The sequence below is a fragment of the Eleutherodactylus coqui genome, chromosome 7, assembly GCF_035609145.1.
Source record: "Eleutherodactylus coqui strain aEleCoq1 chromosome 7, aEleCoq1.hap1, whole genome shotgun sequence".
In the NCBI taxonomy this organism is placed as follows: domain Eukaryota; kingdom Metazoa; phylum Chordata; class Amphibia; order Anura; family Eleutherodactylidae; genus Eleutherodactylus; species Eleutherodactylus coqui.
This window is the reverse complement of record NC_089843.1, coordinates 64,295,888-64,314,143: the sequence shown is the minus strand read 5'-3', so window position 1 is coordinate 64,314,143 and position 18,256 is coordinate 64,295,888. Positions and strand designations below refer to the sequence as shown.

Here is an 18,256-nt window from a genome sequence, read left to right as displayed (position 1 = left end):
AGATTCGGGTGCCGCTGCGGCTGACAGGTGAGTCGCAGCGGGGAGCAGGGGAGAGCGGGCGGGAGAGAGGGAGAGAAAGATCTCCCCTCCGTTCCTCCCCGCTCTCCCCTGCAGCTCCCCGCTCCGTGCCGGCACCCGAATCATCAGGGACGAGCACAGCGATACTCGGATAAAGCAAATTACTCGAGCGAGTAGTGCTTTTCCGAGTACGCTCGCTCATCTCTACTTATGACCTCATACCCAAGAACACTCGGAGGCTGGAATCGCTGACAAAGGTGCTTCAACTAATTATTGAGTACAGGGGCTGAATACTTGTGGCAATGCAAAATGTTTGTAATTTAAAAAAAAAAAAAAAAAATTTAAGATTTCCAACATGCGGTTTTCACTTTGTCATTAAGGGGTGCCGACCGAGTGCAGAATGATGGGAAAAACTTTTTTTTTTTTTTTTAAATTTACACAAGCCCACAGCATAACAATGTAGAAAAATGGAAAGGGTTTGAAGACTTTCCGGACCCACTGTATAATATGAAACTTATCCTTTTGGAGACAACCATGCAGGTCAATGAATGCATGTGCCTTGCAATAAACATTTGGTTGATAGCAATTTGTCATGACATGGGTATGCATATGCATGTATTTTATGGCAGATGTCTAGTGTCGATGGCAAGATGCAAAAATAACCAGTGTACAAAACGATAGTTGTCTTTTCTCACATATCAGTATGCTATTACTGATATAACAGCAAGCTGGGGTATAATTTTGTTTCTCTTTATATAATGCCTACACAGAATAATAGTTGTAGTGCTTTGTAGAGGTTAAAGGGCACCTGTCACCAGCTATGAGCACCATAATCTAAGTTATGGTGCTCATAGTGCAGGTTACCAGCAGCCCAGCGAAGTGTTTTTTATACTCCTCAGCCTCCTGTTGCCCGTACGGTCATCCCCACAAGTTGGCGTGCGGGCCTTTTCATTGGACTAAAAGCTAAAGTATGTGTGCTCCCATAGAGATCAATGGCAGCATGCACACAGACTGCAGCTTTTTGAGTCTGATGACACAGTCCCATGCTGACTTATGGGGCTGGTGGTGTGGGCATCGAGAGGCAGATAAGTATTAAATAAAAACCCGTCCCCGTGCTCCTGGTAGCCTGGACTATGAACACTGTAATTTAGATTACGGTGCTCATACCTGGTGACAGGTTCATTTTAGACCACTGGCCAACACTTTAGGTTGCTGTAAAAGCTAAATGCTAACTTTGGAAAATCTTGTACATAGTTTCTGCAGAGTGAGAGACCTCCCTCCTTCGTTCATTAAAGTCCATATAGGATATAATGATATAGGTTATATCGAAAGCAGTTGTCCTTATGAGACTACCAGTTTAATGAGTTGTGCTGTGTAGGTAACATTGAATACAGTATTGTTGCACTAATCTTGGTGATCACATGACAGGTCATGTGATCACCAAAATTCAGATATGAGGACAGAGCTGCTAGGTCTAACAAAACCCTTGAACAGTTCTAAGTAAGACCAATGTCTCAGGGTAAGATTAACTTGCAGTCGTGGCTTCAGTGTCACCTGTAGATCATCTAATACCTCCAGAAGTTAGGGCCTTGGGATCCAAAAAGTCACGTTTTACTTGGGCCGATTCTCTGCCCATTGCAACAAGTGCCAATCAACAAATATGTTGATCGGAGCACGTTTACTGCCATTCACCTGTGGCAGAGGATCAGTAGTAGAAGGATGAACGATCATCCATATGATTTTTGTCCTCATACAGATCACCTTTGTCAAACCCCCCCCCCCCTTTACATGGGGAGATGTGCTGCCAACGAGTGAGCATTTTTATGAGGGCATAAATGATGTAAAGCATTGGCTCATTCATTGATTGATCAAAAACATATTCACAGGGACCAATAATTCGGCACGTAAAATGTTCGTGGCCGTACATCAGCCCATGTGAAATAGCCTAAAACTATCTTTAATATATAATTCACAACATAGAAATCAAGATTTCTGTTTTTACCATTCAGCCTTTCAGCAAACTCAACCTTTTTAGAACACTTTAGAGTCCATCAGTGGTCTAATTATGTTTTTTATTCTTTTGATGGGTCGAATGAGCAAGTTTAAGAATTTCAAAGTACCCAGTAACATTAAAGCAGCTGTCTTTTCTGAGAAAAACATTATTTTTGGAGATAGCCGTACAAGTACAGTTTCTAATGCTTCAGTACCACGGGTTGAGCTTCAGGTTAAAATACCGGAGCTTGGAAAGATTTTTCCATTTGTGTTCTGCACAGTATACGCACCGTGTAACCCACTGTTGGGTTAATCCCTTGCTAAATTAAATTGGTGACAAGTTATATACTTGCTGAAGCCAAGCGTGAGATTAACATGCGTTGGTGGTTTTATGCTGCTTCATCTTTTGTTTTCCAGCAATAGCTTTATTATTAATCTTATTACATTTATCACTCGTGTTTTATGTGGGTATGGCATGAGACGAATTGCCAATTGAAACTTACAACACTTTTTATTAAGTTGCTTTGCATTAGTTGTGCATTTGGTAGTCAGACTTTACAAAGTATACTACTTGGGAATATAGACCTTTCAGCGTAAAGTCAAACACTTGAATGCCCACATTCAATCACAATGGGATTTACGGAATAATTCCGTTTACCGTGCCCATTTTGGCCTAAATCTGTAACTTCATTTTTAAATATGGAGACAGGAAGAATTGTATTTTTTAGGACATTGCCCTGTTACGAATTGTCTGCTTGTATGATCACAAGAATGGAGTACGTCCTATCTAACCTCTAATGTTCTGCATGTGGGACCTGCCTTTTTGCAGTTTGATCTGATATTATTCCATTGGAATAGTTGTAAAATGTCATTTTAACTCTCAGTCAAAAGCTATCTCTTGAAGACCCTGAACCAGAAATGGTGCTTCGAAAAGAGAACAGTAACCAATCCAATGCGGATTCTGAGGAGGAAGAAGAGCGTAGAGTCCCAGATATTGAACGAGATGACCTGGCCACACGAAGAGCAAGAATGAACCAACCTAAAATTTCAACGCCTTTTAATCAATACAAACAGGGCTCCTATATTAATAAAGCAAAACCCCCTCAGGACAGCTCCGTGCCTTCTACCGTTGCTTCCCCTAAAAATACTTTGGATAAAAGGTAAGTTAAAAAGTCTTGTAGTTTGAGATGAAAACTGTGTGTGAATATACTAATCTGCGGTGTGTCCTTGGGCTTCAGAAAACATACATTCCAAATTCATCCAAGGAGTCTTAATTTTCAAAAAGTTCAAAGGACTTTTATAAGACGCATGTGTTTCAGAGTTGGCTTTGACAAGAGGTCATGGAAGAAAGCTCAATATGTTGTTTTTTTACATCAGAAATAAAATACGTCTGATAGAGTTGGCATGGTCTTTTGCTTTGTGCAATGTGCATGGCCGTAACGTAGTCAGGAGGAAAATGCAGCCAGTAACATAACCATAATCTTCTGAATTTCACTGTGTCCAGCAAACATGAAAGCCAAGAACAAACTATAGAAAGGGCGTCTGTCAGCCTCAAAGGCAATACAGTTGAAAGACCTGTAGATGTTGAATCGGAGCAGGAAGAGGAGAAGATTCCAGATGTACAGCGAGATGATTTAGCCAAGCGCAAAACTCAGGGAGCAGCAGCCTCACCTCAGAAGGAACCTAAAGTTTTTGGGACAGCCTCGATAACCAAAGCTGACCTTGAAACATGGCAGAGACTAACACTTTCTTCCAAAGATAGGTGTGTTCACTCTTGTTTGTGTGTAAATGGTTTATTTTTCAACTGATTTATTGAAAGGAAGCTCCGTAATTGATTCTACTATCTTATTAGTGGGATTGTGCCAAGATGCACAACCTCTATGAGAATGCTGGGCTCAGGGGGATCTACTGATCGCCCCAAGTCCCGCTCTCTGCTTCCCTGGCAATAACTGGGCAGGTGCTGATCTTACTGAGCGGCTCTCCATTCTCGTCTTAGAGGGGAGTCTTGAGCATGGAACCACTCTCTATGTATGACCTTCATAAGCCCTGCTAGGGCATTTATACAGAAGCTACCATCTTGGCACAACACCTTTTAAGTGCCATCTGATTACATAGGATATGGGCAACTACAGCATTACTGTTACATTATCATAGTTGTCACTCAACATAAGAATTTTATTTTCTTTGCCTAAATTTCTCTATAGGGTGCACAGAAAATATTATAAATTGAGAACAGGAACAATGTCCCAAGGAAGACTATGCCATGTTATAAGGCAACGGTAGTGGGAGGGAAGTAGTATTCTGAAGTGCAAATGATCTAGGTATAACATAGGCCTTTTGAATACAAATTATAAGGGATTTGTAGGACTTTTCTGTATAGAATCACAGATTCTGTATAATGTACAGTATGTTGCGTTGCATCTATACAAATAACCCAGTGTGCATTCCCTTGACATTCTGAATTATGTATGATTGCAGTTGAATTGCATTGTAAAACAGCGACCATCATATGTACAATATAAAGGGTTTCCTAGCACGTTGACCAACACAGATGACTTTTTTTTTTAATGTGGCCTTACACTTACACAAGATTTCTGTTGCGATTTTTAAGGTGTATTCTACCATTTTCTTAGAAAAGTGATGGGCATTGTGGTATTTAGTATTTGCTGTATTCACCCTGGTGTTGGGGAATACAACCCTCAATACTCTGCTTACTAGATTAGTGGACCACTAAGCCATTTCACTAGTCTTTATAAATGACCCCTACTCATACCTCCCAAGTGTTCCTCTTTTGGAGGGACAGACCTTATTTTTCATCCGAGTCCCTTTGTCCCTACTTTTGGCGCTTAAATGTCCGTCTTCTTGACCTTGGAAACAGATTTGCATTAATAAACTTAACATAGGAACCAAACAGACAGTTTATGGAGCAACAACTGGATTTGAGACCCCAATTTGCATATTAATCCATCATATGGTGCAGTTAGGATCCTAAAAATGGTTATATTCCAATTATTTTGTGCTAATATTCAAATTGAAAATGAACAAGTGTGTAGATGTGGATGGAAAATGGATCTGTCACACAATGAAACACAAGTGTCCCTCTATGATTGAACAAAATATGGGAGATGCACATGTGGAAATGTCTAGCAGTAGTCTTTTGAGAGGATAGCAGAAGTTGGTAGAGGTCAGTTATTGTAGCTGGAGTGGATTTTCCTAACTAACCCAAATTAACAAAGCTAAAAGACCATTTATTTCACATTAATTTCGTATTTCTTCTTTTCTTGGAACCAAAGTGAAAATACTCCAGTTCAATCACAAGATAACAACCTAAGCCCCAACATTGATTTGGCCAGAGCAGCCAACGATGACTTTGGCAAACGCAAGTTATCGTTGCAAGAGAAGAGGGCCAGGAATAAACAAAAATTTGTACGTTTTGGTCCGGTAACTGAAATCGATCAACAAATTTGGGATAGAATGTGCATCTCTAAGCCTGGTGCTAGTGAAGCAATTCCCAAGGATGAAAAGGTCTCTGAAATAACATGCGCCAAAGCAGTTATATCAGACACTTCGAAGATTGAAGTCTTGGAAACTACCCCAACCCTACAATCCAGCCCAAGGTATATTACAAAGAGTCTTCCAAATCATCATTACAGTTGCATTTCCTATTTTGTATTATCTGTATATGACCATTTTTTTTATCTATGGACTGTTCGGCATGATAAATAAAGTCCATCCCTTAAAGAGTAAAGCAATTGGATAATCTCTAGATATGCTTATGCCTATTATTTTTTATGTAGTATGTTTCATAGACATGAACAAGTGTCTTCTTCCATATGGTAAAACTGGAAATGTTTTTGTATGTAACTATACAGAATTATACTTAGTCTTCTACAAAGATGTCAAATGTCCATCTATAGATGTCAAGACTAGTTCCTATGTTTGAGCCAGTCAATGGTGTTCTGTTACAGTTAACCATTGTAAATATTGTTCTGTAAGTAGGCCTGCCAAACCTGAAGTCTGTAGATTACCAGATGTTTCTGCCCCTCCTGAAAATGAATCTGGTGGACCGATCCTAGATACCAAACGGGATGACATGTTGGCACGCAGAATGGGAACTTTTCAGAAGTGTTCCAGGCTCTATAATGCTTCACCCACCTCTGATGACTCGCCTATAAGTATAGATCATGGAAAAGCATCAGAACACATTATGGAAGTGAATGGACATACCCAGCCATTGCAGGAGGACAGTCAGCACGTGTGAGCTCCTTGTGTGTTGTGTACTGAATTGAATAATCTTGTGGTGTGGTCCGAGTAATACTCACCAGTGCATGAATTTGCTGTGCTTTTTTTTTTCTATTGAGTGCTAATGTAACTACAGAGACTACTTGGTTTGATTTTGTTGAGAATAACCATCCCTAAAGACCAAAGCATGTTGTGTGCTGTTGACTTCAAAAAGTTCCAACATCCTGTCACCTGTTCCTCCAGGAGTGAGTTGCCATCTTGCACTGCTGGAAAAGCAAACTATGTAGAATCTTGTGACAACCCTGATGCAGAACATCCTACTACTGACGAAGATACCTGTAAAGTAGATAGGAACTTGCAGAAAGACAGAAGCACTCCCGACCCGGAAAAAGACGATATGATGGTCAGAAGAATCTCAGTCAGCCAGAAGCCTCCTAGTGTAGCATTAACTCACTTCCTTCCAGTGCCGTTTTCTACCCAGCAAAAAGCAGAGGATAAAAAGCTCATCTGTTCCCAAAAGGAGAAGAAACAACTGAGGTCAGAAGTAATTGCATTCCGCCTTTTGATGTGATGAGATTTGTTGCACGTTGAGTAATCCAAACATTCTTTCGCGAAGATAGAATCGGAGCCATTGTGGGTTTGCTTGCAATTTTATTTCACATTGACCAATTGTGTAGCAAACTGGTCGAGATTTTGGAAGCCACCAGTGTCTAGTATCTTCTTGTATATGGAGGTTTATGGTTTAAAGGGCTTCTCCACTTAGACAAGTCCTACTTGTTAGAAGGGTTCCTTGAACATATCTCAAAGTATGTCCCTTCTGAGACCTCAAGCCATTAGCTGTTATCTGTGAGAGAACGTGGCAGGAAAGATGTGTTCACATGGCGGAATTTTGCTGCAGATTTTTGACATTGAACATGTGAATTCCGCAGCAAATTTGCATTCCGTTAATTTTAATAGAAGTGAGTGCCATAGCGAATTTGGTACTGAGTTTTTCCACACATGGATTTCAAATCTGCGTGCTGAAAAAGCAAGTGACATGTCACTTCTTAACGTGGATTTCATACCAAGTCCACGTCAGGAATTCCGCAGGTGGATTTTACTGTTTAAAATTGCTAAATCCTCATGTGGAATCACGTACACTTGCATAGTTTGACAGAAATCTGCTGTTCAGCTGCAGATGTGTTTTTGAGAAGTGGAATGCATGCAGAAAAAAATCCACGTTAGATTGCGTTGTGTGAACATACTGTAATTGTTGCAACCTGAGTTAGTTAGAAAAATCCACCCCATTACACAGGACAGGACACAACCTCGAGGCCCCCTTTCTTTCGATCTAGATTTCCATAATACGAGTAGAATGGATTAGAGGATTTCGCCTCTAAAACGGTGGCAAAAAATCTGCAGTTATGCAAATGCATGGCCACGGATCTGCTTGGGGATCCCCTGCAAAGAAGTCACCTGTCACTCCTTTTTTTTTTTTTTTTGCACGTGGATTTGAAATCCACGGGTGAAAAAAAATGCATGCTGTATAGACTATGGTGCTGATTCCTCTGCAAATTTTCCACTGTGTGAACATGGCCTACTGTGTTTTCTAAACTGGGCAAATCCATTCTTTTAATGTCATTTGCCCCAAATATGGTCTTTTATTGCCTCCAGTTAATTGTGCTTTTTTTTGTCATTCTGTACTAATATTGTTATTTGTTGTATGTACTATAAATGAGGTTTACACAAAATAACTTTGGTTTGTGTGTTTTGTCATGTCTGATGTCAATTGTGTCCCTCACACTGATACTGAGTAGTATTTCTTCTGGTTTTCTTAATCCTTTTTTCTTTTTTAGGGTTTTACGATTTAATATGCACTGCATAATATGTAACATTGTCTGAAATTACTTCCATAGCTCCCTCCAAGGTATCACTATTTTGCCTACTCGTACTCCCCAAACCCCCACCAGCTCCAATTCTGACAGTCCATCACAACAGATCGAACAAAGCAAAGCAGAAGATTCATTTGAATTAAGCAATGATGATCTGACAAGCAAACAAATGTGCAGCCCCATTCAGAGCACTCCCGTATGTGCAGAGCCTAAGTCCCAGCCAGAAGAAACTCTTGAAACGCCTGACCTTGAGATTTTGAGGTCAGATTACTTGTATTCAATTAGTTTTCTGGCTTTTGTTTCCTAAAACCGTATCGGCATATATATTTTAATGTGGATGTGTGCATTAATGTAAATAAAATGCAGTAGTACTAAGTTTTATGTGCAGTCGAAAAGAGTATCTTATTTGGTGAAATTCAGGGCAGTTTGGTAAAGGTCTACAGACAACTATAGCAAGTCAACTAGATGGTCAGCCTTGATTTGTGCGCATCCAATGACCGTAAATCCAATGGTCTTGAGATTTTGGGTATTTAGTCCTGATTGTGCAGTCTATATTAGGAACAGACACTTTAGCAGTTTCGATATCTCACCATCTGTGAGGGTCTCTCTCCCTCTGCAGCTCGTTCCCCCTTCGGTTCCCCCTTCGGTTCCCCCTTCGGTTCCCCCTTCGGTTCCCCCTTCCGTTCCCCCTTCCGTTCCCCCTTCCGTTCCCCCTTCCGTTCCCCCTTCCGTTCCCCCCTCCCTCCTTTTTTCCCAATGAGACTTCAATGGACAGCTTGAGACAACACCCTCCTTCACTTGTTGCTATCAGTCTCAGTGTTTCTGTGACAACAGCCAGTGGGCAGCAAATCAGAAGGATGGAAAAACCCCTAGTGGGCAGAACTTTAGATGAATTTTTCAGCCCAAAAACAACATATTTGGTAAAGTGATTTACACTTTGCTAGAACCCACTGACTATCATATTAATACAAGTTTTCTTAAAAACAGCAACCATTTATTAAAGCCAAATCCTAAATGAGTGTTTACTCAAGCAGGCCCTGATTCCTTTCTCAGGATTACGGCAACTGAACCAGTAGAACCCTGTTTCGGGTCAAACTGCTAAAAGTTCAGTTTGACACAAACCCGAAATTGAGCTTTTAGCCAAGTTCTACCTGGAACAGGATTCTACTGGATCGGTCCACTCAATATTAGTCTTGAATAGAGATGAGCGAGTATACTCTCTAAGGCACATTACTCGAGCAAGTAGTGCCTTAGCCGAGTATCTCCCCGCTCGTCTCTAAAGATTCGGGGGACGGGGAGTGGCGGGGGAGAGTGGGGAGGAACGAAGGGGAGATCTCCCTCTCTCACCCCCCCCCCCTCCCCGCCGCAACTCACCAGTCGCCCGGCCCCCGAATCTTTAGAGACGAGCGGGGAGATACTCGGCTAAGGCACTACTTGCTCGAGTAATGTGCCTTAGAGAGTATACTCGCTCATTTGTAGTCTTAAACTAAGCCATAAAAGCCCCGTATAACACTTATATAGCTCTTAGACAGTGTTATACACCAGTTTAATGGGTTTTGGTTGAATGCTTTGTTCAAACTAATTTAGAAAGAACCAACGTTTTTGTCTAAATTCAGCAAACTAAAGTTTTCAAAAGTTTTGCTCATCGCTACTTAGGATTTGTGGACTTTTCGTGATTAGACTTTTATAGTACTATTTTAACATACTGCATGTGCAAACACTGTATATACATGTGTGTATGTCATAGCCATTTGCTAGTTCAATGCTGAAAAGCTTTTTGCACAAAGTTGCCATTTTATGTATGTATATGTGATGGTTTTCATTCTTACTTAGCAGTTGGTTGTACCAGTCTACTAAGGTTGATAAGGATTTTGCAGGTAAACCCTGCAGTAGTTTATAGAATAATTGTCATTACAGGGACTCATTTAACTTTTTTTTTACCATATCACTGTAAGTGATTGAAGATATTTACTGTAACAGCTGCTGTTGGGTCTGTAAAAATGTGTTTCACCCTGATGCACTCGTAGTTGAACTGGTACAACTACTTCTAAACTGGCACTAAAGTCAATAAAAAGAATGGGAGGAGCCAGCCAGACGGCCATGTTATCTTTAACTAGAAATGATGGCGGGTAGCACCCGCGCCAACTAACCTGATATGGTCAGATGTTCTAACATGAGTCCACACCAGGAGGATCTGCCTCTCCACTGTATAAAAAAGTATGCAAGTGAAGCTGCAGTTTGGTTTGGAGCTCTGTATGTTCATAGTACATGGTATAGCACAAAATACATTCGGCAAATACAAAATAGGTGAACTATAATTATTAGGCACAAAATACGGTTTTGTCACGCAGTACACTGTGGCAACATTTTTTTTTTATTTTTCTATGTCCTTTATACAGAGTCTGTATTTGGGGTTAAAGCATTTGGAGGTAGGGAATTCACGAACTATTTCCCAATGTTGGTAAGGTCTGACAGCAGGAATCTTTTTAGATTGAGACATGGACAATCTGGATATACATGTACTATGTAGCTCAGGACTTATTATAAGGATGTTCTATTATTTCTTCTCCACACACGTGTATCTAATTCTATATTTGGTCTCGTAGATTCAGCAGCCCCAGGTCTGCTCTATCAGACGATGGAGAGTAAGTTCATTTCTTTGCTTGGAGCTTAACTACCTAGTGCATGTCTTACCCTTAAAATAATACTCATTATGCAATCTGTATGCATCTTATTTACATCCCGTTCAGTACTAAGCAGTATTAATAACCAGTAACATCACCAATAAGAAACATTTAGCATGGAACTAATATATTCAGTTGTCATCTGAGAGTGCTGATCATTATTGTGCATGATTCCTGTGTATCCCGGCTTCATATAGAAGAGCCTTTTATTTTCTAGATTACTCTTAAATGCTAAACAAGGTTGAAAATGAAGTTCTATTTGTAGTCTTGGCTTGTCGAATATACTGTCTTAGGATTTAACACAAAGCAATGCTGTGATGGTTCTTTACTGCTGCTGCAAAAAGAATGCGTATGAACGGTCAGCCGATATCCGGTTGTGAAAAAGGGCAGAAGGAGGTGGGGGGGGGGGGGGGGCAGCACCTCAATAATATGCCTATTCTCATAAATATGTATCTGGTATCAGAGGCGTAACTTGAAGCTCCCGGGCCCCGATGCAAAACATGTAACAGGGCCCCCAACTATAATGCTTTATTCATAGTACTGGGTTCCCTAAATGCAGAAGAGAGGCCTTATGGGCCCCCTAAGGCTCCTGGGCCCGGGTGCAACCGCATCCCCTGCATCCTCTATAGTTACGCCCCTGTCTGGTATAATATTTTAGTCCAGATCTGCTTTACAAGGGTTTATGGTTATATGTTATAAACTGACCTGGATCATGTCCAACTAACACAAGTGCATCTTGGCTTATTAAAGGGGTTGCGCCAAGTTATAAAGTTATCCCCCTATGTACAGGATAGGGGATGACTTTATGATCGGTGGGGTTCCAACCACTGGGACTTCTACCTATTACAAGAACAGAGTTCCTGATCATCCCCGCATGTATGGAGCGGAGGTTGCGCATGCTCCACCCCATTCATATCAATGGGAGTGTTGGAAATTGCGGAGTACAAATGCTCAACAAGAGAAGGTCAGACTCCCATTGATTATAAAGTTGTCCACAGGATAGGGAATAATTTTACAATTTTGGCACAACCCTTTAAAGGAAGACTGAAGAATTGGGACTTGGTGAACAGCCATCAGCCCTTCTGATTTTTTTTTTTTTCTCCTGATACAGCGCTGCTCTTTGACTATGTTGGGTATTGCAGCTCAGTCACTGCCAGTCTTGGTATAAGTCTATCACCTCTGAGAGCAGCACAGTATCATGACATGCTTTAAGCTTCTTATGCTGGATTCATACACATGTATTTGCATGCAAAAAATTTGCGCCTGCAATACATAGAAAATAGGACCCGTTGATTACAATGAGTTCGTTCACATGTGAGTATTTGGTGTGCGCAATTTGGTCACGCAAAACAATACACAGCATAGTCTACTATCCTGTGCGTTTCCGCAGGGAAAGAACATTTTGAACACCTGAAACTAATTAGCCATTTCAATGGCCGAAAGCATCGTTGGGTGTGGGGGGGGGGGGGTTTTCGTGTGTGCAATTGCGCACGATTTGCACGCACAAAAAGTATAGAAAGATATGATGCATGCGCAAATACGCAACGCCCATTCCAAGTAAACGCACTGCAATTACGCATACGCTTGTGTCAATCCAGCCTTAATATAAACGATAGATTCTATTCATTAAATGCAAGCAGAGCTCTTGAAAACAGTTGAACTGAAACACGCAGTATATCAGAAACCATTATAAAATAATATACAGAGAGAACTTTTTTTTTTACATAGAATCAGTATAATACTCCCTCCCTGCATGTAAAGCTGCGCTGTACAAAATTTAAAGGGTCTGTACACATTTGCACCCTTACTTTTGTACCAATTCATCTAAAATAAAGAGAATGAAGAAACCTTGTACACATCATTGATGATATTCTACAGTTTTATATCTACTACTCCATGTGTCTACATGGTTATAGACTATATAGAATCCCCGTGTAGTCGGATCCCGCAGTCATGTGTTACTACCTTCTGTCTGCTTCATTCCCTTGTTAACATACAAAGAGTAGAAGAGGGGACAGAGGTAGTGACATGACTGCAGGATCACCATAAACTGGGTTTGCTTGTTGCCTATAGTCTTGGAGGCATCTAGGTCCTTCATAGGAGTTGTAAACTGAAGAAGGCAGTGCATTTTTAAAGGGGGTATTCCAGAGACTGGGCGAAACTTACAAAATTTCCCCAATGTTTTCACTTGCTGCCATTATTCCAAATGTCCATCTAAATTATCAAACTGAACTCCAGTACCTCTTTAGTTGACCTGCGCCATTGCTGCTTTCCAGACAGTTTCAGATTTCCACGCTGTTCAAAATGGCCGCCAGGAAGTGCAAAAGCTCCCACAATGCCCTGTTGCCAGTTACGGTCGACTCCACATTCATAACTGTACAAACTGTCATCGTTCTTGAATTTGAAGGCACTGAGCATGCCTTATCAGTAAAACAGCGGAGCCTACAGATTGGAAGCATAGGATACTAATGGAGAACGAACAGGGGGCAAGGGGAAACCACAGGTAAAGGAAGATCTCTGCAGCTTTGTTAAGCAAGTTCTAACATTATATTGCTAAACTACATGCTATTGTCTTCTGAGGCATATAACCTTCACTTTATATTTCCGGAATACCCATTCCACTACTGGGCCACAATCAAGCTGTAGGGGGGTGCAGGAAAGAAAATGTCTGTTCCAGTCATGGACAAATACTGAGGGAAAAAGAAAAAAATCTTCCAGCACTCAAAAAATAAAACGCAACTTTTTATTCCAGGACTATTAAAAATCGCTAGTTATCAAGAATCCAAGTCTCCAAAAGCCATCACAGATAACTTTTTTAGCCATACTCAACTGTCCCTAAGTGACATATTGGTTCATTTCCAGCAAGTCTTTTTGCTTCCAGTTCCTCCGTGACTTCTTTTCAATCTTTGGTCATTCAGTGCTGTCAATGTGACCATTGTTTGTGGGAAACTACACTTTCCCAAGTGCATTGCTTCTCCTCCAAGCTGGTGTTGTAGAAAAACTTTTGCCATCCGTTGGGTCTTCTCTGCACTTTTTCAGCCGCTCCTGCCACTACCAAAGAACTGCTTAAAAGAGGTATTCCGGGCATTTACCATTGATGACCTCAGGATAGGTCCATAGTTGATCAGCTGGGGGACTGCCACTCGGGTTCCCAACAGATCAGCTGATCCACCGGCCCACTGTCAGTGCAGCGTGGCTACACTTCTGCATCGGTGGTCAGGGCTGGAAGAACAATAGACTGCTTCACTTCCCAAGGGCAAACTTCCACATCTGGAGTCCAGGATCACAAGTCAGAAGCGACTCATCACCTTACCACAAAGAACATTCACAACGAGTGAGCCAGCGGGACAATCCAAAGATCCATGCCGCGCAGATATGTGATAGAACAAGAAGCCAAACTCTATCCCACCGCTCAGAATGGAGGAATGTAAAAATAAAGTTCTAACAAAGACATGCACTTGAGATGGGTTGGGGCTGGGAGGGTTGGTAGGGGGGTTCAGTTATAACTAATCCCCCCATAATGATTCTGCTTCACTTATGAGTAAAGTAGATGATTCAAATCCATTATCAGGTAGCCTGGGTGAGAAGACCATAGCATAAGAGCCATGTTCCAAGGACACATGCAGGTTTATTAAGCACCAACAGGGGATACATCCTTTATCAAGTAAGTGTCTTTTTTAACACTTATTTTTCTTCTCCTATTACATGTTCCTACCTTGAGTGCTGGGATAGATTTTGGCTTCTGTTTCTATGTTCTATCGCTATAGAAGGAAAGCTGGTCTAAATGCGTATGCTCATCATCTCCAACCTATGCAGGAGCTACTGAAGGGATGAATCTGGTAGGGACCAGGTAGAAACTAACTAGAGTATGTAGGAGGATGAAAGCTGATCTGTGTTAAAGATTTTTGTTAATCTCTTAAAATTTTGCATCTCCAGGCAGAGGAATCCGATGCAGCTCAGTCAAACTCATTGCCCCGCCCCCTCAAGACGCTGATTGACAGAACTGTAAATAAGGAGTGGCTGGTGGGCTGGGGAAGCAATGAATATGAATGAGCCACATCAGATTTCCGTGCCCACAGCTGCAGAGTTTCAGAAGTAAGATTTTTACAAAGCTCCTTAACAGATCAGTATAAGTAAGAGATCGCTATGTCATGCTGCCTGCACCTAGGCACCCTTAAGGAACCAGACAGGTTCCCTTTTATTGGAATGATAGTTTTGTAGAAACTGTTTGGGTAAGAATACAAGGAGAGAACAGAAAGGACACCATTGTAGGCATTTACTATAGGCCGCCTGGACAAGCAGGAGATATTGATGAACTCTTTCTACATCAGATGGCCAAGCTCTCAAAAAAGCATGACATCGTGATTATGGGAGATTTTACCGATCCAGACATTTGTTGGGAATCTCTCTCAGGTAAAAGTAATGGATCCAACAAATTCTTATCCGCTCTTGCTGACCACTTTATCTTCCAAAATGTAGAAGAGAAAACAAGGAGATCTGCTATTCTTACCAAAAGAGAGGAAATGGATGAGGACGTAACGGTGGGTGGGACCTTAGGAGGCAGTGATCATGATGTCCTTGAATTTTGAATAAAAAGAGGAGGAAGACCTGAGAAGACTCAGACCTCAAGGTTGGATTTAAGAAAGGCAGATTTTAATGGACTCAGAAAGAGGGTAGAAAGTATCCAATGGCTGGATGTTCTTAAAGACAGAAATGTCCAAGAAGGTTGGGAAATATTGCGAAATGAGATTCTCAAAGCACAATCATTAACAATCTCTAAAAGAAGGAAGAATGGGAAGCATTTAAGGAGACCAGGATGAATGAACACAGAACTTGTACACATGTTAAAAATGAAGAAAAATATGTTGATCAAATGGAAAGAGGGGGGAATATCTAAAGAAGAATATAATGTGGTCTGCAGGAACTGTAGGGCAAGTGTCAGAAAAGCTAAAGCCAATAATGAATTGAGGCTTGCAACAGAGGCCAAAAGCAATAAAAAAGGATTTGGGGGGTATGTCAAAAGCAAAAGAAAAGTCAGATGTTATAGGATGTTTACAAGATGAAAATGGTGAATTTGGTAAAAATGATGTTGAGAAGGTTGAACTTTTAAATTCCTATTTTGTATTGAGCAGGGGGTCAGACCCGATTGACCCTGGAGGTCCCTTTCAACTCTTATGTCCAGGAAATACTGGATTGTGTGCAATTTACTATAAAGCTGATGAAGACCTGTACACTGGTAGACATTGCAATCTGCTGCTATTTCATTATGAGCTTCAAAGGGCATTATCAAAGTGGCCAATTTGTGGGTGTGTGGTATCCCGAGCCGCAACCTCAAATCATACAGCCGGGGTTTCAAATAGGTTGTGTTGCTAAGGAAGTGTTCTGCGCTCTGTCATTGTGGTTAACCGATGGGGGTAGATATGTTCTGTCATATGTCTGTGTGAATGAGACGGTGCTGTAGTTAACAAACCGGTAACTATAAAACAAATATAACTTCTAAGACCTGCTGCCGGGAGGACGAAGACTGTGAGGTGCCATATTTCTGGTTTTCAAGCTACTTTAAATTTAGTTTCAATCAAGAAACCAATCGCTGTTAAAGGGGTTGTACCAAGATGAGGCTTTTATCACCTACCCACAATATAGGTGATAAAAGCCTCATCAATGGGGTCTCCTTTCTGAGAGACCCACCTGCAGTGACGTTAGATGGAATAGAGCGGCATTCATGCATGTGCAGCGCCATTCCGTTCATTTTAATGCGGCCAATGGTAATAACTGAGTACAAGAGCTCGTCTATCTCCGGCTGTCCTATTGAAAATGAATCGAGCAATGCCATGCATGTGCAACTGCCGCTTCATTCAATTTACTCTTTACTGCGGGAGGTTCAGCAAGCCCACTGTGATTCAGAGGGGGGACATGGGACCCCTGTTCATCGGATTAGTTGGAATCTCGGCAGTGAGGCCGCATTGGTTAGACTTTTATCCTCTATCCTTTTGGATAGGTGATAAGTAGAGATGAGCGAGTATACTCGCTAAAGGCAATTGCTCGAGCCAGCATTGCCTTTAGCGAGTATCTCCCCACTCGAGGCGGAAGGTTCGGGTGCCGGCGCGGGGGAGCGGTGAGTAGCAGCAGTCATCAGGGAGGGGCGAGGGGGAGAGAGGGAGAGAGAGATCCCCCCTCCGTTCCGCCCCGCAGCTCCCTGCCCGCTGCCGGCACCCGAACCTTCTGTCTCGAGCGGGGAGATGCTCGCTAAAGGCAATGCTCGCTCAAGCAATTGCCTTTAGCGAGTATACTCGCTCATCTCTAGTGATAAGTTAATCATGGTACCAACCACTTTTAAGTGGGGCTACGACCAGGTTAGAAAGAACAGGAAAGGGAAAAGAATTGTCCGCAAATGCACTCTGAAACCAACCTGGCTCAAGGCTTTTCTTTTGCGTTGCCTTTTTATTGGTTCAGTGTCTTCTAGGTGCTTCATGTGTACGATGCTTTAATATATTCACCCTTCTGCTAAATCTCGGGAATGACCTGCCTCACATTGATTTCATCCGAATGTAGTAGAAGCTTTCAGTCTCGCCTGCATACATGCTTATGATTACTATGTGATGTTCTAGTGTATTTATGCAGGTGTATGCATTACTGACAACTGCTGCTGCCGCATAGCTGTGACGCTCCGCCTCATGAAGAAAGCCGGTTTGTCTCTTTACGTTTTTTAGCTGCTTTTCCTTTAAAAAGGTTTTTGGTTTCAGCAAATAAATATGGTCTTTTGCTTAATGAAAACGTATGCAATTATCCAGTATAGTTTCTGTAGTATTTTGATATTAAGATCACCGCTTTTGACATTCAATGGAAACTTTCATCAGTTACTTGCAATGGATGATACTCCGTCCTGGTGATGGACTCGGAGGTGCACCACACATAACCATACACAGCTCTGTGACTAGTCCTGCATGTCTGTATCCATCACGTGACCAGAGCAGATTTAGAATAACCCTAGTATATGACATTGGTAGGATTAAAAGTCCCTTCCCTAATACTTAATTGTACAAGCTTTGACATGAAGTGATGGCCTTCAAATGTTTTTTTGTAGCCATCTGTGAAATTCTCGCACCCCCTCCGCTGGTAGTTTCTTCCACTGAAATTCTCTCAAGCTATTGATTGTTGCAGGTTCCTTTTCTCATTGGTAGCTCTTCCCAAAGATCTATAGCAGGACTGAGATCAGGACTCGTTGCTGGCCAGTTTGACTCCTTAACCATTCTTGTGTATTTTTTAGATATGTGCTTTTGGATCGTTCTCCTGCTGTAGGACCCATTTTTGTTCTTCTCAAGCCCAGTTTTGTTACACTTGAGAGCACATTTCACTCTAAATGCTTTGATAATCATCTGATCACATTGTTCCTGTTTAACGTTCAGGGTTTCCAGTCCCTGCAGCAAAGCCACCCCAAAGCTTTAAGGA

At 41.6% G+C, this 18,256-nt stretch overlaps 1 protein-coding gene across 5 annotated transcripts in view; it reads left to right on the top strand.

The window, feature by feature from the left end:
- LIMCH1 (LIM and calponin homology domains 1) overlaps window positions 1–18,256 on the top strand; it is a 268,490-nt gene that overhangs the window by 202,532 nt on the left and 47,702 nt on the right. For 3 of the 5 annotated variants that reach the window (XM_066573145.1, XM_066573143.1, XM_066573146.1), the window contains 7 exons: window positions 2,895–3,170; window positions 3,515–3,772; window positions 5,304–5,627; window positions 6,007–6,267; window positions 6,496–6,789; window positions 8,148–8,384; window positions 10,730–10,768. In XM_066573145.1, the coding sequence (XP_066429242.1) occupies window positions 2,895–3,170; window positions 3,515–3,772; window positions 5,304–5,627; window positions 6,007–6,267; window positions 6,496–6,789; window positions 8,148–8,384; window positions 10,730–10,768 (1,689 nt within the window). The remainder of the gene's footprint in view (window positions 1–2,894; window positions 3,171–3,514; window positions 3,773–5,303; window positions 5,628–6,006; window positions 6,268–6,495; window positions 6,790–8,147; window positions 8,385–10,729; window positions 10,769–18,256) is intronic. The other 2 variants (XM_066573144.1, XM_066573147.1) reach the window with 2 other exon arrangements.